Genomic DNA, 23452 nt, shown 5'->3' with positions numbered 1-23452 from the left:
GTATCATATTTTAAAATCACAGGGCCGTGAGAATTAGGTACAGTTAATATTGATCTATACAAGGGTCAAAGAAGTAATATCAACAGGATTTCCCAGATGACACGGGATCCCATCAAACGTAATTAAGTCTGTAGGATACGAATTAATTACTTCAAATGGTGATACATATACAAGATTTTTTCAGAGGATGTGAACATTCTGTACATTTAATTAATGTTTAATTAGATCTTTGATAGTTTTTATCACATGGTTATGAGAATTGTGTACAGTTAAACTATCTGAATTTTTTAATGCTAGTCTTTATATCTGTCACAGGAGCGTTAGAATTTTGTACAGTTAATATGGTATATGTACAGGCTTTTGAATCTATACGGACACTTTTATATACATTTGTAATATTGTATTCATATATCTATAGAACCAAATGCCTGTGACCTATATACGGAAATATAATAAGTCACAGGGGTATGAGTATTTGGTACAATAATTTTACATCATCAATTGTGGTTTATATACTAGTCTTCATCACAGGAACGTGAGGATTTGGTAGTTAATGTATATCTGCAGAGTCTATACTGGTCTTTATCTACATACATGTATAGAAACGTACAGATGTACATAAATTGTACATGTAATACATACTATATTCAAGGATTGAGTATAATTTTAGATTTCTGTTCAATACAATATATTGTAGATCAACGTCCTTGTTGTTTCTTATTCAAATTTTAATAAAAAAATCAATATATTTATAATTATATTCGTTTTTGATGATTTCAACATCGCTGGTTATGATATAAATGATCGTGTAATGTTTATATAATACATCTATTTCCATATTAAAAGTTATCAAGTAATAGCATTGTCAACTTTGCGACATCAATCACTCCTTATATGTACAAAAGTGGGCGGAGCTTACTTGAAATCTCGTGCCAACGAGAGTGACCTTAGCAAAGATGGCGGGTGCTTGAATTTCCCGGGATTAGAAAATGATGGGACATCACAGAATAAGTTTTCGATAGTGATTCCGTGCATGCAGATCTCCTTATCATGCGGCTCCTGAAGCCAAGTTGGGTCAACCATGGTGGTATGCAATGATTGGTTTTGATTTGTTGACTGTTTTTGTTGACAGGCCTAATGAAGTGCAGAAGGTGCAAGTGTTGCTGCGCATGCACTGGTCAAATTCACGTTTTTCCGAAATAATTGAATTATTTTTCTCGTCGTTCGAGTATGCATGTTGATTTTAAGACATTAAATATACTTTATTGATATTTCATACTTTGAATTGTCTTCTATTATGTTTATCAAAACAACAGAACCGGGCCGTAGTTGGTCTTTTTCGTCCCATGTTTTTTTTTCGTCGCATCTGCAGACACCATTGTCATCTCGGATAAGTTGCTTTGTGTAAACAAGTCAACACAACAATGGTTGGCATGAACATTCTTATAGGACCCACTGGTCAATATCGACCTTTTTTCCGATCTGGCGGAATAGTGTAAACCTTTATTTATTAAAATTTAGAATTTATCTGTAGCCCTATCTCCGAGTCCGCTTTCATTTAGCCATCTGGCGATCAACTGTACTCATCTGGATTATCTACCCATCAATGTAAAATAATAAACCTCTTTCCAGCTATTTTTTGTACCTCACCATAAATTTTCTACAGGACACTATTACCTACGTGTATTTGGTCAGTTTCTTAAAAAGATAAAGACAAATTTTCACTTCTAACTCGGAAGCATGCGTCTACACAACTGTGTTCCCCCACATGTAAATTACCTGACTCGTTAAAAAACGAGCCAGGTACCTTTGGATCCCCCAAAAACAGCATGTTACAGTTTAATTTTTCTGATAAACAGCTGTCTGTGACATGCTTTACTTTAAATAATTGCAAATGATAACTGATTCAGTATAGTGTAAACAATAGTTCATAAATATTTTCGAGTGGGCGTTAGAATTGTACCTGCTGCCCCTATTGCAGGATCGTAAAAGGCAAATAAATCAAGGATCTTATCTTTTCTCTTCTTCCTAACTGACTTTATCTTTCCTAATGCCTCCCTTGGCACCACCTCACTTTTGGCCTAGAGTTGAGCGTTCGCCCCTGTGAGGAAGGCTCTGGGTTCTGTCCCCTGGCCGATACACACCAAAGTCTATAATAGTGGTAGTTTCTGCTCCTGCTTAGCGCTCAGCAAACATGGAGTGGGACGACTGGTTCGCCCGTTGTCAGTATAATATGACAGGGTGGGGTGTGTTGCTTGGTGTCTTCGGCGGCATGCTTCAGTGATATAGCACTATAAAAAGGGCAACAGTTCCACTATACAAGAAGACACAACATGAACATACTGCAGTCTCCCAAAACACGCACCTCACACTTCACACACGCTACACACTGTAAACATGGGAGGCCGTCCTTACATGACACTGGCTGTTAATAGGAAGTTAAAATAATCAAACAAACAAACAAAATCTGCAAATTTAATATCAGGAACTAGAATGACAAGATTTTCCATATAATTATATAGTTATACTGATTATTTTATGCTCGCTCCTTCGCCACACCCCAGAAAAATAAGCATACACAAACACCACCATCTACTTTAACCTTAACTGCTAAGATTCTTAACAAATAAATCCTAAAGTTTCATAAGACGGTTGATATTTGTGGAAATTGAACACCTTTGTTTTTATTTTTTGAAATAATTTTGACAATTGACGCTTCTACAACAATACATTTTGATCACAATATAGTAACCTAACTTTTGTTTTACCATTTCAGGGAAACCAATATTTTCTGTTGACATCCACCCAGATGGATCTCGTTTGGCTACTGGTGGTCAAGGTAAAGTTTTAGCCTGCTTGGTGTTAGAGCTGTACGGACCACTTATAATTATTGATGAGAATGATTTGTTTATTTCAATTAATAAGACAATTACCTTTTTATGTCGCAGAATTTTGAAAGATTATGATGCAAATAAGGCTTCGATTTCTCTAAACACACTTGAATCAATGAATTCATTTCATTACCGTATATAAATGATAGTTAAAAAAAATACTGAAGTCAGTTTATTCAAGGAATTTGTGAGCTAGGACATTTGATTTTTTTTAATTGCAGTAAATAAAGTTGAAAATTGACTACTTCCAAAACAATCTCAAGAGCTGAAACATAATGTTTATCAAATAGTCATATTCCTTTCTAACACAAGAGCATGCGCAGATATCTGCGAATTAAACACCTTCTGTACAAAGTCAGTTTTATGCTCTGTTGATCATGTTTAATCCTGTTGAAGATATTTTTGCTGTACCCCTGCAGTAGTGACATGGTCATGATGGTAGATAACTTTGTTGTGTTTGTTTGCAGGAGAAGATTCAGGGAAGGTGGCCATTTGGAACATGGGACCTATTAAAGATGAAAGGGAGGAGAAAGATGAAAATATTCCCAAGCTCCTGTGTCAGATGGATAATCACCTAGGTAACAAAGTATACTGGGCATAGTGGACCCTTCACAGGGCACAAGTCGAATCATCATTGTATATCACAATTAGCCTTCCATCTCAGGATTATTCGTTTGGAATGATACTAGTTATTAATTATAGATTCATGATCTTTTTCTTACATTCATATACATCATACCCTATATATGCACAAACTATCTGTGGCTGTCCCATCTTCTCTTGCAGCACAGGGTAATTAGGCATTGGAAACATTTCTGGTTATGAATATTCGATTGGTATGCTGTAAATTTACTCTTTTCTTTTCACAATAATTGCTATATGACATCAGTTAGTATCAATAGTTTAATTACCTTTGTAGGAAATGGAAAGTACATGTTTGAGATCTTTTGGTTTTGTCTCGTGTTGGTTTTTGTACTAATTATGATTAGCATAAAAGTTTTTATAATTGAGATGAATGTTATAAAGTTTGTGATAATCTATATATGTTGTTTCCTTTGTGTAGCTTGTGTAAACTGTGTTCGCTGGTCTAGCAGTGGGAAGTACCTAGCTTCAGCTGGAGACGATAAATTGGTCATGGTATGGCAGATATCTAAGTAAGTACACACCTAAGTTATATCATTACAAACTGGCTAATCTATCAGAATAAGCATTTAAAAATTTGAACTTTCATATCTTGATTACCACTAAACTATTATTTTGTCTGGTTACAGTTATGCAGGAGGTACTAGTGTGTTTGGTTCTGGTAAGCAGAACGTGGAGCAGTGGCGACCAGCCAGTACATTGAGGGGCCACACAGGGGGTAGGCATCTTTACTATTGAGTGTCCTTTAAACCTATTGACCCCTGGAGACACATTTGAACTTTTCTAATTCAAAGTCAGGAACAGTTCATTATGAATTTGCAGGGGAGAATGAGTACATACTACAGCCAGGAAATGTTGATATAAATTTGTATGTCCTTGACAGGTTCTCTTCCACTAAGGTCTGGTAATATTTATATTCCTCATATCCAGGTCTGGTCATTAAAGACATGCCTTATTTAACTGCAGTCAGCGAAGTAATTGTGTCAAAATAAAGCGAGTGGCAAAGGGGTCGCAGAAGAGGTAACAGGTATTAATAGAAACAATTGGTTGTTTATTTTGTAGACATCCTTGATTTGTCGTGGTCGGGCAATGACGCATGGTTAGCCACCTGCAGTGTAGATAATACTGTTATAGTATGGAATGCAGAGAAGTTTCCAGGTAAGTCACCTGGTTGTAAGTCATTCTCATTGTAAAATATATGTATAGCCAGGATTTTCGAAGAAATTGTTGTAATCGCGAAAAATTTATTTGTTGTAATTGTGAAAATTTAATACATGAAATGATAAAGTAATAGATTAATCAATTGTTCTGTTATTGCCAGATTAAAGATTTTATTTATTAAAATTAGATATTTTTTTTCTATTGAAGAATATTTTTGTGATTTCAGAACAAATAGTGATGCTGAAAGGACATAAAGGTCTAGTAAAGGGAGTGACGTGGGATCCTGTCGGCAAATACCTCGCTTCTCAGGTAGGTTATAATAGGTTACAACGGGTTGAATTTTAAAAAAAATGCTTAGTTATGGTAAGTAAGATATTAAGAAGTGTGTTTAGTAAGATCAGGGGGCGCTGTGGCCGAGTGGTTAAGATTTCTTAATAAGTGCTTCACCTCTGGGTTGCGAGTTCAAATTCCACGCAGGACAGTTGCCAGGTAATGACTGCTGGTCGATGGTCTTTCTCCATGTACTCCAGTTTTCCTCCACCAACAAACCTGGCACATTCTTAAATGACCCTGGCTGTTAAATTGATATTAAACTAATAAAACCAAAAGTAAGGTATTAAGAAGTATAGCAAGTAAGATATTAAGATTAATAAAAGAAAAATGAAAATAAAAATTTCTGCATTAAGAAAAATAAGTAAAAAGTTGTCAATGTGCTATTATTAAATTAAAGGTATAGTGAAATTATGAATTATTAACTAATATTATATTCAGTGGAAAAACAAAACTGTCCTTAGGAACACTTCTTGTTATATTCTAGACTTGGAATCATGGGATTTGATAATTAAGTGTATTATTAAAATGCTTGATAGATTGAATGGTGTCTCCTTTATTTCAGTCTGATGACCGGAGTGTGAGGATCTGGAGGACTAAGGACTGGCAGGAGGAGTCTGTGATAACAGAACCATTCCAGGAGGTTAGTAAAGTGGTAGTTTAATTAAAAATTAGACTTGTAATTCCACTCCACTACGATGCTCAACAACACGCTCTAAAACAAGATCTTAACATTTCCCTGTTCAGGGTCACATCAGCATGACCCATGGCCTAGAATCAGAACATCTCAGGACATACTAGTAGCTGTTTCTGCTTCCGAGAGATTCAACTATACCAAAAGGAACACACTGGTTGGCTCACCATAGGGGTTATGTTGAGGTGACCTCGAATAGGGAGTTGTTTGATCTTGTATTGGAGTATATCGTAGAGCATCGCAGCGGAGCGGAAATAATATAGTCTAATTTTAATTAGATCAGTAAAGTGGCGGATACTCTCCAATCACAGGGGATGACTGATTCACCTGTTGCCAGTATTGTGTTGTTTGTCAATGTAGGTAAACAAGTTGAATTGATTAGTCTTATTTCTTATATCATGAAGCGGGGATCATACAGACTCATTACAGACTATTTAAGGGCCATTTATTACCTCCCACATCAAAGTAAAGAGGGGTATTCTGGAATTAGGTTGTCCGTCTGTCTGTCTGTGGACACCAACTTTGTTCGGCGAACTCGTCCTAAACTACTTGACAGATTTTGATAAAATTTGGTACACATAACCCTGACATAAAGGGGAGATGAGTAAACTATATAGGGTTCTGTAATGTCCCCTATTAATGGAGTTATTACTAAATTTGGTCGGCCGGGGGTATTAGTCGTCCACTCAGGCACACATTAGATCATGTATTTTCCTACTGTATAGTTGCTTATATTATTAAGTTATAATTTTGTGATTTCGGGGATCCATCCAAAATCGCGAAATTTAATCCTTCTTGAAATTTATCAAAATTATGGTTTCACATATCATAGCCTGTTGTAGAAATGACCACAAATATAATTCGCAAAATTTTACAACTATGCAGTACATTGTTATTGTCACATCCTAACCTTGATTTCCCTAGTGTGGAGGTACAACTCACGTCCTGAGACTGAACTGGTCCCCAGATGGTCACTACATTGTGTCGGCTCATGCCATGAACAACTCCGGACCAGTGGCACAGATTATAGAACGAGACGGCTGGAAGTGTACGCTAGACTTCGTGGGACATCGCAAAGCTATAACCTCTGTGGTAAGGTTTCATCCCAGAATACAGTGTACCTTGTCTAAACTGGATGTCACCAGACAAACGTATTTGGCTGGTATAGCTAGGTCTCCTGATTATGCAGGTTTTACTCTAAATCAATAAGTAAAATGTCATACAAATATAGCAGTTTTCACAGGGATTCAGATTAAACAAGGGTCTAGAATACAAATATAGCAGTTTTCACAGGGATTCAGATTAAACAAGGGTCTAGAGAGTGATTTTTCATGGAGATATGAATTTACTTCTTTTACAAAATTCACAAAAATTTTGTGAATTTGAAAGAAAGTTGGTTTTCAGCTTTTCTTTTCTTTCTGATATACCATACAAGATTCGAGTCTTAAAAGATCAATATCATTTAGATGGGAAGGTGGCATTTACATCATCAGATACAGTAAATATTTTCTCCTTCAACTTTGTCATATTTATAGATAATTATTCTTCTTCCTACTACTGACAATGTCTGAAGTAATTACCATATTCGACCCAATAAGTGCCCAAGGCTTTCAAAAAAAATGAAAAGGTGCGTAAAATGACAAAATAATTGCAAACCTATACAGTTTTGGTCGTTTTTTTTATTTCATATAGGGACATGGATTGGATGCTTATCGGGTCGAATACGGTACAGATGTAGAAAAAAAAGTCTATTTTAAAAGTTAATGTTGTTTCTGATTTTAGAGGTTTAACCCGAACATATTCTCCAAGAAATCAAAGAAGTCTTCAGAAAAGGTAAACATTTTTAATCTGAATGATTGATACATGTATAGATATATTATTGATTAAATTTCCATGATTTGAAAGATTTGTCAGTGAATATTGTTGGACTGAAAACCTAAACGTAAAGTATTTGTATTAACGACAATATTGTAGTAAGATTGTTGTGTTGTATTGACAGGTTCAGCAGTACACATGTTGTGCGATTGGAAGTCGAGACAAGTCCTTATCAGTTTGGGTAAGTATGTTATTTCATTATTGTGTGTAACTAAAGAACAGTGAGATTAAGAGCAGCAGACTTGAAACTTGGTAATTGGCATGATATACCTATTAAATTACTAAATAGATAAAAGCAAAAATTTACACCTTATCATCTCTATCAACATTGAGCATCGATCTTCGACTTTCATTACAAGACAACTCATATACTTTTATACCTTTGTGTACACATACTGTCTGGTTATTTGTCTGATGAAAGTGACAGTGTACACATCGTACTAGTCATCTAAACGTCACATACGAAATATTTACTAGTTGGGTAGCAATATCATTACTAAAAATATACATAAAACATTTTGAAAACAACGAAACTCTTTTCTTTCAGTTGACTTCATTGAAAAGACCCCTAGTTGTTCTTCATGACCTGTTTACCAATTCTATTTTAGACATAACATGGTAAGTGATTTAATCTTTAGGTAAATTGTTTTGTCAAAAATTTAAGAAAAGAAATAATTAGTACTCACGATTTTCTTTGTCTTCCACCTTTAGAGTATATACCGTAGATTCAGGGCCCAGTTCCTTCAACATACTTTAATTTTAACGAATTTATTAATTTTCTATAGGAAACCATTACAAAAGTTAAGAAACAAAATCTCAAGTAAAAGTTTAATTTCACATAATTTTTTCCCAGCTTTTATGTTTGCATGTAAATTGTGAACAAGTGTGATTATGCTATTTTGAATTAACTGTAGTAGTGACTTTTGTGATGTCAACTCAGCCGTGTAGCAATAATAAATAGACAATTTGTAGATTTTTTTTATAAAAACTAAAACTAAGTGAATATTTACTTCCCACATGTCTGTAGGGGACAGAATGGAATGGAGTTGGTGGCTGGGTCCTGTGATGGAAGCATAGCCTATGTTGACTTCAGCCCAGAGGAGATTGGCGTGGCCCTGTCTCAAAAGGAAATGGTGAGTGCAAATGGTTACATTCTCTGATCCTTGTTTTTCCAGGGGTTATTATCACTGTTTTTATATCAACCCTTTGACAAAGTCATAGCAAAACTGATGTTATTTTAGGGGGAAAAACTGACCAATCAAGTTCTATTCTGTCTTTGCCTATTACAGAGTTAGCTCCCTTGCGGGTAGGTATCAATTGTTATGTCATTATTTTGTGAGTGCAATTCACGTTGTTTTCTCCGAAACATATGATGTTACGCTCTTAAACACATGACGTCACAATCAATACCCACCCGCAAGTGCAGATAACTCTGTAATATGCAAATTCGGAATAAAGACTTCTTTTGAAGATTTACAGAAAGCTACAAAACCATAAAGTGTACTATTATCTGATTCTTTTGTTGTACCTCAAAGGACTGAACTACCTGCCTAAACTTTTGCCTCGCACAGAGCCTTCAGTTTTGCTATGAAAAAGTTCAGGGGTGGATACATTGATGGTGATGATAACCCCTGGAAGTCCGAGGATGGAGACTTTGGGACAGTTTGTCATTTGTGAATTTAGTGTCACCAGTTTACTGTAGCATTTTGTATAGATGCAATTATGTACAGATTGTTAGTGTCTGGATGGATAACCAGATTTCTGTGTAGTTTAAAAGGTATTTTATACTAAAGATCAATGAAATATTTCTTTGTATAGAACATGTTTCTTGAGAAAATCTACGGAAGATGCTTGACAGCAAAAACTCAGGGTAATTCAGCCAATCAGATCATAGAATCAACTGCTCTACTGAAATTACAACAGCAGCAGAAACAGAAGCAGGAGGATGAGAAAAAACAACAACTTCTTCAGTCTAAACAGGAGACACCAGAGAAAATGGATACCTCTGGTAGTCGGTCGTCGTTAATGAATGGATTGGACGGACCTTTCAAGGTATGCAAACATGGCTAAATCTAACTTGTATATCACAGAATGAAACGTTTTCATTTACCAAGACATTAAAAATATATTATATCACCAGTATAGAAATGAAATTGAAAGTTTTACCTATATTTCAATATTTAATAGTTTGTGATGATGTAATATAAAAATGATTAATTTTGTGAAAAATAACTGAATTGTAAAAAATAACTTGACATGTCACTCACTTAAAGGACAATATTTTCTTTGAATAGTTTGTGATGATGTAATATGAAAATGATCAATTTTGTGAAAAATAACTGAATTGTAAAAAATAACTTGAAATGACACTTACTGAAAGGCCAATATTTTCTTCCAGCCAAGAGACAAACAGATAGAAACCAAGACACCTGATGGTCGACGGAGGATCACTCCGATATTTCTCTGTCCACAACCAGATGTTACTGGCAGGTCAGTAGTACAGAAAGAAGTGCGGTTTTGTTTTGCTGATTTGTTAAAAACAGAAAACTTGATTGTCAATGTTCTCATATTATATATTGGTATTAGGGTTTATTTTAAACTTTCCCCGAGTCATATTCAGCTAGAGTATTAGTAATTAGTAAAAGCTTAATGCCAAGTGGTTCTCTAGTATAGAATGGTAGGTTAACTATGCTACCCTTACATAATGTAGGGATGCAAAGTCTACTATGTCCGTCCATCAACCAACAAAAATACTTTGAATCTTTCAACCCATAAAATAATGTGTTGTAAATAGTAGTAGCTGATTCTTGTTGAATCTTTGTTGAGTTTGGATTAGTTCATGTTCTTATATCATTATTTGTAAATATTCCAGTGTGATCCCGGCCCCCTATAGTGCTGTCAGCAATAGTAGTATCAAGTTTACCACATCCAAGGATACCAGTAAGATCCGTGTGGAGAAACAGAATATAGTAACACGCCCTGGTCTTGCCTCTCCATCACCTAAATCTAACCAGACAGCTAGTATGTCCTCACCCCCCGCTGGCTCCACTCCAAAGTCCAGCAGTGAAGCCACGCCCAAATCTAGCCTCAGGGCCGAGTCGCCAAAACCAATCAACGCATCTATACAGGTAAGGAGCGATGAAAAGCTTTTGTGTTATATCACTGGATGTACAGTAAGTTCTTGGGATATTTCTAGAAAATTTTCTTGACTATCGTTGTGTAATATTCAGTTATCACCTCTTGTTAGAAGGTATTAATTGGGACTTGATGAATTTACTCCAAACCAACTTTCTTTCGCAGCTCCTAAATTTCGTACTTTTGGTTTCAAATCAAGTTCAGGGAGATAAACTTTTGTGAATGATTTATTGAGTTGACATATCTAGATACAACATTTAAGTAAACATTAATTTGTGAGGACAAACCTTTGCAAATTTACTTTGATCTGGGATTTCGCAAAAATAAACCAAATATAGAAAAAAAATTACTGCATCTTGTTTTCTTACAGAATTAGTTGAAAGATTTAAGATCTATTGAACTATTAAGTAATACCTGTTTACCAGGACAGAAAACGACTAATTAAATTAAAGATAGAATATTTTCAATAAAGTTTCTGCACCTGTTTCATTAGTTTCAATACATCATTTTGTTCATCCTCCAGCCCATGGCAGCCCTTACCCCAGTGAAGGAGAGTACAGAGAAACATGAAAAGGTCAAGTCTAAGACTCTTGTCAGCACCCCAGAGAGGTGAGAAAGTCTAGAAAGTAACAGAGATTGATCATAAAAAATTGAGAATTCTTAGAGTGTATTCGAGATAAAATCTTCACTAAATTATAGATACACGTATATCATATCAACAAACAAAAATGTGTTCTAAGCATATGGCTCATGTTTAAAGCTTCTACTTTCAGCAGTGTATTCACAAAATGATAAAAGTCAAAAGAGCTGATTTATAATGATAGGTGTTTAATAGGAAAGCAAAAGAGATAGGTGTTTAAATAGGAAAGCAAAAGAGATTGTATTGTAATCAGAATGTTTTCTGCTTTTCTCCTAAATAGACCTGAAAAGGACAGGGTGAAGGATAAGATGAAAGGGGTCAAACGTAAACATGATGGTGTTCATGGGGAACGACTGGAGCGAAGGGGTCGTCCTCGAAAGGTTGACAAGGAAAGACAACTGGCTGCTCAAATGTCATCAGTTCCTTCTACACCAGTAAGTATTGTGTATGATGTCAGTTTGTAAATTTTGTTATTCTGACAGCAAATTTAAGATCAAAATATTTTAGGTTTAGTTTAGGTGTAATGGTGATCAAGCGGTGTAGGGGTAAAGATATTTGCTGTTAACCAAGCAGGTCAGAGATTGATTCTCGGATTAAACATAGACAAATGTTTATTTCTGCAAATTAATATCTTTTATAATTCTTTTGAGCAATTGAATTCAAAGGTATATTCATTCAATTCCAAATCTGCGAAACTTATTCTCCGCGAAATATTTTGAAACGGAAATCATTCAATTTAGTTGCTGTGAATTAGAGTTTATAGTATATCACTGTCAATTAGAATTCATGAAAATAAAAACCACAGGAAAATGTTTTAACTACATATCAATTTGAAATTTACTTTTAAACTAGTTTGCGAAAGTAAATCCCCATAAAAAAGTCTTTGGTCATGGTCATGAAAAGTTGAAATGATACTTTAAATCTGTTTAAACATCTAAATTAAAGTCGCTATGAGTAAAATTTTTATTAACAGTAATATATTTTCTCTTTTTCAGCAAACCCACATAGAGAAGGAAACAATACGATACGTAGCAACAAGTTCTGATCTCAAGCTTCCAACACCATCTGTAGAAAAGTCCTTCACCAAAAATGTATGAAATACGAGACCTAACTCTTGCATCTGTGGAAATATTAATGATTTACTTCTACTTTACTGGCTACCTGGCTACGATTTACTAGATTCCATCTCATCAAGTTTAAACAATATTTTGTCATTACAACAAGAAAAGCCCTTTTCTAGTTTGAAGAAATTTGATAATTTTTAAGCAATTAGACAATAAATTTCAATGGGATTAATTCCTATACTGCATGATACCCCATAACATTTTAGTGCGATACTAGTATCTAAAGTGGTGACGGAATGTAACTCTTTGTAAAATTACCACTCAAATGACATTAGCACAGGATATAATCTTTTAGCATCATTTCATCACTAAAATACAAGTCCCGTACAAACTTTATCAGGTATCACATGGTACATCAATTAGTCCCATTTTGAAGCAGTTCGACAATTATTTTCCATTTTGAAGGAATGCTATAAACCTTTCTCACATGTTTATCAACCATGCTTAAGTTTATAGATTATTGATGTGTATATCAAAGTAAAATTGTCATTTTGATCTTCTACAGATCCAGGGTCGAACTACTGATGAGAAGTCTTCAATGTTGGAGGTAACAAATGACATTCCTCTGGGAACACACAAAGTACATCGCATCCAGCTGGTGCGGGACGGTGTACGAGAGTGGGAGCAGGTCCATACAGCCAGAGTCCTGGCTGTGGAAGGCTCCAGGTACAAATGATGTAGTGTAACATGTTTAAACCAGATGTTACCGGACTAGCCTATTCCGTCTTTGCATATTAGAGTTAGCTCCCTTGCGGGTAGGTATCGATTGTTATGTCATTATTTTATGAGCGCAATTTAGGTCATTTTCTCTGAAAAGTATGACGTTACGCTCAAAAACACATGACGTCACAATCAATACCTACCTGCAAGGGCAGATAACTCTGTAATATGCAAATATGGAATATGGCTGGTATGGCCAGGTTTCTGGATAATACAGGTTCTAATTATTATAGGTTTAGAAGGAAAATGATTTACAATTTTGTCAGAATACACAGGATCTGGATAAGACAAGAGTCAGTTTGGACAAGTTATAGTATTATCACTTTTTTACTTAATCATTGAACTAAATATTTGCTTATTTGGATCAACTGGGAGAGATAAGTTTGTAAGCTTGTGTTTTATTGGTAGGGAGTAGCTCCCAGCTGCTTTAGGATGAGTCTGTTTAGTTTGTTAATAGTTAGATCAAGTTTAATGAGATCTACAAATACTATAGTGAATTGCTCAGAACTCTCGGTTTTAAATCATACTCTTTGGACATTTCCATGAAAGTAATTTGTGCTGCTGTGTTTGAAATTGTCCTTATTGACTGTTTCTAGCAAAGTCTTGAATTATACTATTTGACTGTTTTTAGGGAAGTGATCTGTGCCGGTTGTGAAGATGGATCCGTTCATGTGTTCACAGCTTGTGGCCGTCGCCTCGTACCACAACTTGTCCTGAACTCCCGAGTATCACGACTCTCTGTAAACGGCCACTATGTGATGGCAATCTCTCAAAAAGGCAGCGTATATGTCTGGTAAAGTATTATTTTACCGAATACTGTAAACCAACATATTTTCTAATGCCATTAAATTTCTCATATGTTGCAGGCAATGAAATAAATCGCTGCAAAACAGATTAAACTACAAGTTTAATTTTGTAAACTTTGGTATGTGTAAATTTTGGTATTTAGCCAAAATACTGTAAATTTTGGTATTTAGCCATAAAATGTCAGTTGGCAAGATGATGTGATCAGTAAGTCAGTTAACAGAAGTTTACTTCGACGTACTGTATATATATTTATCATACAAATAAAAAACGAAACTAAAAATTTTAAAATATTGAAAGAATTTCAAAATATTGAAAGATTTTAATGAATATAATGAATTTAATGATTTAGACAAGATGACCAGGTCATTGCATGTTCAGCTTGGCCATATCTCTCATATATTACTTTTGTTCAGCTCTTTCTGTACCAATGATTTGAAATACTTTTCCTTTGAGCAATTAGAAATATTTACCTTACATTTCAGGAATATGCAATCTAAATCTGCTGTGATAAGAGATGTTAACCTTTCTGCAATAATGTCAGGTAAGTTATACTCATCTTATACTAATGGATACAGACTTAGCATTTTGTTTAAAGATGCTCCACCGCCGACAGAGCATAAATGGTATTTAATTAACACAAAAAATAATATAAAATAATTTCTTTTGCCTTTGGTGCATGCACAATCAATACTTCATTCCATATAGGATATAGTGCCACGGAATTTTTTCAGGATGCAAATAATTATTTTTTATATTTTTAACTTGAAGTATGATTAGAACTTCAAACTTTTCAATGGTGGTATTGGTGTAAAGTAAGTAACTTTTGTAACTGAAGAAAAATACTAAATCATCTGCTGCTGTTTTTGATAGTGAAAAAATACCATTTGTCAGCGGTGGAGCATCTTTAAGAATAGTAAAATGTTTTTTTATGCTTTCCTCTATAAAATGGCAAGGGGATTTACTATAATCCATGTCTATGTTGTCCTAATTTCTGATTCCTTGTCCTATAGATATGTCTTGTTAAAGAAGAAATAAATGAAATTGAAAACAAAAACTCAAGATTTAGAAGAGAAAATGTGTTTTATGTAATATATTGTGGTATACCTAATAAGTGAGTACATGTGTGTATTCTGGGTTGAATGATGAGGTTTGTGTATGTTTTACAGGAGAGGATAATATTACAAGGGCATCCATGACCAAGGACGGTGTTCCCATGGTAACACTATCTACACACAAGTCTTATACATTCTCACCAGATATGGCATGCTGGTAAGTAAAGCTCTTCTAACGAACATTTCTTCACTGGTATCAAATTAACAGTGGTATTCCACCTCCCTTATATAGAATTGTTTCAAAAGCAGTCTATTGAAACTGTTCTAAGCATATCTGACACTAGTTCCTCTATTACAAGAAGACAAAACACAAATATACTGCAGCCTCCCAAAACACGCTTCATACATGCAACACACCACATACATGGGGGCTGTCCTAAAATTATCCTGGCTGTTTATAGGAGTTAGACACTATCAGAGAAAGGATCTCATTCCGAGTGTTTTAACGTCTACACAGTGGGACTAGGCTCAGTTGATTATCATCAACACAAATTGCTTAGTAAAATAAATAAGTTCTGCTAAATACTTTTCAAAATGTTCTAATGCTTTCATTTTTATGTTCCTGTCATAAAATGGTAAGAACCAGTCATAATGAATTTCTTCTCAGGTTAAAAAGGTAGTTTATTAAGACTATGAATGTACCTTGTAATACTGTACGAACCTTTACTGATATATGGCACAAACCAGACAACAACCACCTAGTAAATGAACAAAACGTGCGACACCTAGCTGGAATCAGCTAACTATGGTGTCTATGAAGAGGTAACAGGTAACAGGATTTAAATGTATTTGGTGTTGTATTGACCCTTTAACTGATATAAATGTATTTGGTGTTGTAGGACATTACTATACAATAAAGATGACCCACTGCAGCACTGTTCAGATCACCATAGTTACACTCCCGCCACCTCCATACTCAGGACTCCTGGACCACTGGCCTCAATGCAGCCACTACAGGACAGGTAAGTTTGCTCGCTTAGAGACTCGTACTCCTGGACCACTGGCCTCACTTCAGCCACTACAGGACAGGTAAGTTTGCTCGCTCAGAGACTCGTACTCATGGACCACTGGCCTCACTGCAGCCACTACAGGACAGGTAAGATTGCTCGCTCAGAGACTCGTACTCCGAACAAAGAAATTTTGTCGAACAGGAACATAAATCTCATTAAAATTCAAATAAAGTGCAGAAGGTGGACAGGTGAGGTGAGCTTTGTCTGTTTATCATGTAGCAACATTAACTTCAAATTGCTACTTATCATTAAGTACTGAATGGATTTAAACCAATTTGGTGAGCTTTGTCTATTCATCATGTAGCAACATTTACTTCAAATTGCTACTTGTCATTAAGTACTGAATGGATTTAAACCGATTTGGTGAGCAATATTCTTTAATTTAATTAAAGTGCAGGAGGTATACTTTCCTCTCTTAAAGGACAGGTGAGCTTTGTCTATTCATCATGTAGCACCATTTACTTCAAATTGCTACTTGTCATTAAGTATTGAATGGATTTAAACCGATTTGGTAAGCAATATTCTTTGTGAAAGTAAACAAATTTTGCATAACTAATATTTATGACCCCTGTCAGGGACCATCAGTATGAGGTATGGATTTGAGAATGCTTTAAGATCTGAAGCACATATATCAGTACTATTGACCTTTTGTTAGGTTTAATTAAATATACACATAAAATAGTTAGTCTTATAATTGGATAATAGTTTAACATTTTCTGGATATTAAATTTAAACTTTTAAATGTTTTAGTTTTGCTAAATGTAAACAAAAGTATTTGATCTATCTCAATTTCTGTGAATCTCTTGTTCAGTGGTCCTGTTGGTCCAACCATTCCCTTATAGAATTTATACCAGCAGCCCATAGTATATAAATCCGAGTAATTCTTGGTGAAAACATTGACTAGCAAATAGAACGTTGCTAGTCAATATAATGTGTATTTTTAGGTCACCTGAGACGAAGTCTCAAGTGACCTATTCTAATCACCTTTTGTCCGTCGTCGTCCGTCGTGCGTCGTGAGTCGTGCGTCATCCGTCGTATGTCCGTAAACAATTTACATTTTCGACTTCTTCTCCAAAACTGCTGAAGCAATTTCAATGAAATTTTGCACAAACCTTCTAAGGCATAAGGCCAATCAAAATTGTGAATTATATGGTCCCCACCCCCCAGGGGGCTGTGGGAGGGGCCAAAAGGGGTAAAATTGAGTAAAATTTCAAAAATCTTCTTCTCTACTCACAGATGTGGTAGAATCAAATACTCTTCGTAGATAGAAAGGTCTTAAGGTCCTTTACAAAAATTGTGATAAGTTTACTATACCATATATTGAAAAAACACATTTTTGCGCATTATTTGGTTATTTGTAATAGGAAATGAGTCAAATGGCCATTTAATCCTATTAACACATTTTCTATGACTGACCCCCAGGGGCCTTAGGGGCGGGGTCAAAAGGGGTCAAATAGGCTAAAACTTCAAAAATCTTCTTCTGAAATTCTGGAAATGGTAGAATCAAATACTTTTCATAAATAGAAAGGTCTTAAGGTCCTTTACAAAAATTGTGAATTATATGACCCTGGGGTCTCACGTTTCCCCCTGGGGAGGGGGTCAAGTTTACTATAGTTTATATAGGGAAAACACATTTATGAGCATTTTTTGCTCAATTTTCATTGGAAACGAGTCAAACTTAGTTAGAATTATTAGCCTGAGATAGCATTTTAATATCATATCCACATTGGGTCTGGCAAACCCCCTGGGGGCAGAGGGGCTGGGCTAAAAAAGGGTCAAATAGGCTAAAACTTCAAAAATCTTCTTCTGAAATTCTGGAAATGGTAGAAACAAATACTTTTCATAAATAGAAAGGTCTTAAGGTCCTTTACAAAAATTGTGAATTATATGACCCTGGGGTCTCCTGTTTCCCCTTGGGGAGGGGGTCAAGTTTACTATAGTTTATATAGGGAAAACACATTTATGAGCATTTTTTGCTCAATTTTCATTGGAAGCGAGTCAAACTTGGTTAGAATTATTAGCCTGAGATAGCATTTTAATATCATATCCATATTGGTCCAGGCCGATCCCCTGGGGGCAGAGGGGCAGGGCCAAAAAAGGTCAAATAGGCTAAAACTTCAAAAATATTCTTTTAAAATTCTGGAAATGGTGTAATCAAATACACTTTATAGATATGAAAAGGTCTTAAAGTTTGTTTATAAAAATTGTAAATTATATGACCCTGGGGTCTCCTGTTTCCCCTTGGGGAGGGGGTCAAGTTTACTATAGTTTATATAGGAAAAACATATTAATGAGCATTTTTTGCTCAATTTTCATAGGAAATGAGTCAAACTTGGTTATGATTATTAGCCTGAGATAGCATTTTAATATCATATCCACATTGGTCCTGGCCGACGGGTTAAAAAAGGGTCAAATAGGCTAAAACTTCAAAAATCTTCTAAAATTCTGGATATAGTAGAATCAAATAATTATAGATCGAAAGGTCTTCAGGTGTTTTATAAAAACTGTGAATTTTATGATCTTGGGGTCTCACATTACCCCCTGGGGAGGGGTCAAGTTTACTTTAGTTTATATAGGAAAAACATATTTGTGAACATTTTTTGCCCAATTTTTGTAGGAAATTAGTCAAACTTGATTAGAATTATTAGCCGAAGATATAGCATTTTAACATCCATATCCGTCTTCGATGACCCCATGGGGGACCAGAGGGGCAGGACCAAACAGGGTCAAATTGATTAAAATTTCAAAAATACCTCTAAGTTCACAGGTTTGATGGAAGCAAATACTCTTCATAGTCTAAAAAGGTCAAATTTATAAATCACTGACCAACTTCAAGGCCCAGCATATAGTGTTTATATGTCTTTATTTGTTTCATTATTTGTTTCATTATATATTCTAACTCAGGTGACCGTTAAGGCCCATGGGCCTCTTGTTTTATATAGAAATTCATAAAATAAAGAAATTTCTTTTGTTATGACAACAGACTTGGGTCTCTGGCTGGACGCGTGCTGAACTCCGGACACCATCTCCAGCAGACGGCCACCATAAGTCACCTAGAATCTCAACTCATGGCCTGTATGTCCCTCCAGTCGGGATCCGAGTACAAGTTTTGGCTACACACCTACATCCGCTACATTGTCAAAGAAGGTAGGTTCAAAGTCATCCTTTAAACTAATTATGGTACTATATTCATTGCTTGACTTAACCGTTCAAAATTAAAAGAAAACTAGAATACCTGAAGAGAGTTTCTTTAAATGTACTTAATTTTGCACAATCAAATTTTAATGAAAACTTCCTTTTGAACATTAGCATAGTGTTGAGTTTGTGTACTCATTAGAATTGTTATACAGTTGTACTAAAGTTCTACAGATAATACTTTTAGCGTAAAATTTCTGGCTCAGAACACGCTAAAATATAGTATCAAAAACAGGAGCAGACGATTTTGTGTTTTTCTCTAATTACAAAAGTTACTTACTTTACACCATTACCACCATTGAAAAGTTTGAGCTTCTAATTTTACATTAAGTTAAAAATATGAAAAAGAATTAATTGCATCCTGAAAAAATTCCATGGCACTATATCTTATATAGAATGAGGTAATGTTTTTCGCATGCACCAAAGGCAAAATATATTATTTTATGTTATTTTTGTGTTAATTAAGCTTACATATACATGATTAAACACCAATTATTGTTCAAATGATGAATATCATTTATGCTCTGTCAGCGGTGGAGCATCTTTAATGTATTTATTTCTGTAATATTATTCATTCAGTTTATGCATATTGCAGTTATTGTTTTTGAGCAAAATTCGCATCAGTTTCTCTTTAAGTGTGTCATCACAATCACAAACATAAGTCACTATCCTTCATGCAAGGGCACATAACTCTGTAATATGCAAATACGGAATAATATATTTAAATGCAATGGATTAGTACAAACCTTACAATTATACAATGCTTGTTTGTAGGTTTAGAAACGAAGCTGAGAGAAGTGTGTGATGAGTTATTAGGCCCCATATATAAAAGTAAACGGAAATCATCCTGGGACACGTATGTGTTGGTGAGTATCATGTTGGAGCTAATATGTGACGTCGTCTGTCGTAACTTTTGTCTGAATCATTAGGGCCCTGAATCTCTGTATTCTTTGGAAATCATGTCGGAGCTAATATGTGATGTCGTCTGTTGTAATTTTTGTCTGAATCATTAGGGCCCTGAATCTCTGTATTCTTCGGAAATCATGTCGGAGCTAATATGTGATGTCGTCTGTCGTAATTTTTGTCTGAATCATTAGGGCCCTGAATCTCTGTATTCTTCGGAAATCATGTCGGAGCTAATATGTGATGTCGTCTGTCGTAATTTTTGTCTGAATCATTAGGGCCCTGAATCTCTGTATTCTTCGGAAATCATGTTGGAGCTAATATGTGATGTCGTCTGTCGTAATTTTTGTCTGAATCATTAGGGCCCTGAATCTCTGTATTCTTCGGAAATCATGTCGGAGCTAATATGTGATGTCGTCTGTCGTAATTTTTGTCTGAATCATTAGGGCCCTGAATCTCTGTATTTTTCGGGAGCCCTTTAGTATTATATAGTGTATATTTTCAAACCACCAGCAGAATATTTTGAAATCTACTACTGTTGTTCAAAAGTGTTAAATATTGCATGTAGAGGAATCGGTGTACTGCGAAATTAAAACACCATGAATATACTCCATTGATAAAGCAGCGAAATATGTCCCCCACGAGGTCATTAGTCATATACTGTGAAAATATATGAAAATTGCTGGATATTTGATTGATCATTAATGTATATTGATTTATTTATTTACCAGGGAATGGATAAGAGAGATCTACTACAGGAAATTCTACCTTTAATTGGTAAAAATCTGAGCCTACAGAGACTGTTCACAGAATACCAGGAACAACTGGACACAATAGACAGGTGAACACAGGTGTTTAGTATAGACAATGGACACATACAGCTGGGAGGAATTCCTGTGTAGTCAGACCCTGGCTTCACACTCCGTATAAACATAGAACATCATTCTCTGTGAAGCATCAGACTTTCTGTGGCGTTCCGCAAAATGGTTTTGTGGATTATGAGAAGATAATCTCTGCAGGATTCAACAGAAATGAATCTGGACTGTAGGAGTCATGGAAGAAAGTCTAGTGTGTTTACAAATGTTTTTAGGGAACATTTGTATTATACCATAACATATTGTATTTGCATTAAAATTGAAAGATGCCAGATAGATTCCAGATGCTCCAAAGATAAAATGTTAAGATGTGTTAAGGATGGACTCCCATCACTTTCCAAAACTTGGTTCTCAGACAACAAGGTTAGCAAAACAGATTTGATTCAGGTAAACAAGGTCTACAATCAAACTATTTAGAGATCTCGTGAATAATTTAGATGATAGTTTGGCCAAGAATATCTTGTCTGAATATTACAGGCAGTATATGGAAGAGTTTCACATTCATTACTTGCATTACCTCTAGGCCAAAAGTCCTCACCAGTATTGGAGGTTGCTGGGTACTGCCTGGTTTTACTCCGGGAACTCTGACTTGTCCACTGCCAAATCCTGAAATATCCTTATATGGCCGTAGCTGTTAATAGGATATAAAAAAAACAAGCACAACAACAAATTTTGCTGTTTAATACAAGCAGTGCTCTCATGTGCTATTTTGTAAGATCCTTAAGACTCAAAAAGCTTTTGCAGCAATTCTGTATTCTCAAAGAGCAACAGGATAAAACTGATTTTCCAAATATATTAAATTGAATGAGCTCTCTTTATCACCAGTATTCTGTTTGATTTAGTTTTAAAAAAATGGGCATTGAGATCTTAAGCATGTGCCATTTGAATACATTTTATTATTATATATGTATGAAGTAACTATGCTAAGCAATCATAGTCTCTGCTACTGACGTTTAAATTCTATCAATCTTTGACCATTCTAGTTAAAAATAGTCATTATTATTTTGGTCCCAATATATATACTGATGTCTAAGTTCTATCCATATTTGACCATTCTAATTGAAAATGTTCATTATCCATTTGGTCCTAATATATACTTATGTTTAAATTCTATCCATCTTTGACCACTCTAGTTGAAAATGTTCATTATTTATTTGGTCCTAATATATACTTATGTTTAAATTCTATCCATCTTTGACCACTCTAGTTGAAAATGTCCATTATTTATTTGATCCTTATATATACTGATGCTTAAATTCTATCTATCTTTGACCATTCTAGTTGAAAATGTTCATTATTTATTTGGTCCTAATATATTGTGAAATTTTTACCATTCTATAAGATGTCACACTGGTTAGGTTCACACTGCTGTTACTTGTTAGGTATTACTGGTGTCACTCTATGCTGTATATGTATGACAGGACCACTCCACTCAACAGTACATGTAATTAGGACTAAGGCTTGGTTCCATGAAGTGGGGTCCTTCCCAGATGAAATTGTGTTCCTGTGTTTAATGGGAATAATTCCCATATCACGTGATACCCGATAGCGTTTGTGTGGGACTAGTATCTCCAGTGGTGATAGAACGTAACTAAATTGTATTTGTAATGTTCCCCCTGAAATGTTGTTAACAAGAGATATCATCTTTTGATGTTATTCCATCACCAATAGAAACAATAGTACCGCAAACAAATGTTATCAGGTATCCTGTTGTATGTGAATTATCACCAATAACATGGACTTTAAGAAGAAATGGTGTCCTCATTTTCTGTGCTTAAAGAAGAATATGGGAATGGCGCAAACGCAAACCTTGTTAAAGTTATACTACCTTTCCTTAATAGTACCTAGCTACTAGACCTATCCCATGGACAATTTTCATTGAACAAAGGCCTACATTATAGAATTGTTTATAGACTAGTAAGGATAGGCCTTATGATTTCGTGTTGCTTTTTGTAGACACACCCCTTTCAAGACCTGCATGTTTGTAAGCTTAAAAATTGGCTGAACAATTTTGTCAGCAGAAAATAGTGGTTCTTGTTTCTACTAATCATATAGTTAACTTATAAGTTGCCATGATCTCAGACGAGTGGGGGGTTATTTGTTAGCCCTTAAGTGGAGGGGGATATTGTTTTACAGTTCTAGTTCTACCTTACTAGGTATTACAGAAGTTAACTGCTTCCCATTTAAATACTATTTATCAATACATGGCATTATTTCAAATAAATGATTAAGTAGTAATATGCTAGTGTTCATCATCATCTCATTTATTCTGTCATCATATCATCAAACCACCATTTCCACAGCAACCACAGCAAATAAGATCATTATTATTTATTGT

General features: G+C 35.0%; 1 protein-coding gene across 1 annotated transcript; it reads left to right on the top strand.

The window, feature by feature from the left end:
* The first annotated feature begins 937 nt into the window (after positions 1-937).
* LOC138331415 (protein HIRA-like) lies at positions 938-23097 on the top strand. Its single transcript, XM_069279016.1, has 27 exons — positions 938-1087; positions 2777-2839; positions 3359-3469; positions 3955-4045; positions 4163-4251; positions 4596-4691; positions 4921-5003; positions 5590-5667; positions 6643-6810; positions 7501-7551; positions 7718-7774; positions 8141-8211; positions 8621-8726; positions 9412-9645; positions 9992-10083; positions 10466-10721; positions 11252-11337; positions 11649-11802; positions 12364-12459; positions 12998-13158; positions 13844-14005; positions 14502-14560; positions 15186-15288; positions 15971-16093; positions 19125-19288; positions 20111-20202; positions 20971-23097. Exons 1-27 carry the CDS (start codon positions 1051-1053, stop codon positions 21082-21084), a joined length of 2997 nt encoding a protein of 998 aa, XP_069135117.1. The 5' UTR covers positions 938-1050; the 3' UTR covers positions 21085-23097.
* The last annotated feature ends 355 nt before the right edge of the window (positions 23098-23452 follow it).

The sequence above is a fragment of the Argopecten irradians genome, chromosome 9, assembly GCF_041381155.1.
Source record: "Argopecten irradians isolate NY chromosome 9, Ai_NY, whole genome shotgun sequence".
In the NCBI taxonomy this organism is placed as follows: Eukaryota; Metazoa; Mollusca; class Bivalvia; order Pectinida; family Pectinidae; genus Argopecten; species Argopecten irradians.
The sequence above is the reverse complement of the archived record's forward strand: the minus strand, read 5'-3'. Positions and strand labels throughout refer to the sequence as shown.

Bases quoted from the DNA above. Each gene is read 5' to 3' on its own strand.
- LOC138331415 (XM_069279016.1), top strand. From the start codon at position 1,051: ATGCGGCTCCTGAAGCCAAGTTGGGTCAACCATGGTG. The intron at 4,252-4,595 runs GTAGGCATCTTT...TTTATTTTGTAG, and splicing joins ATTGAGGGGCCACACAGGGG to ACATCCTTGATTTGTCGTGG. The intron at 11,803-12,363 runs GTAAGTATTGTG...TCTCTTTTTCAG, and splicing joins CATCAGTTCCTTCTACACCA to CAAACCCACATAGAGAAGGA.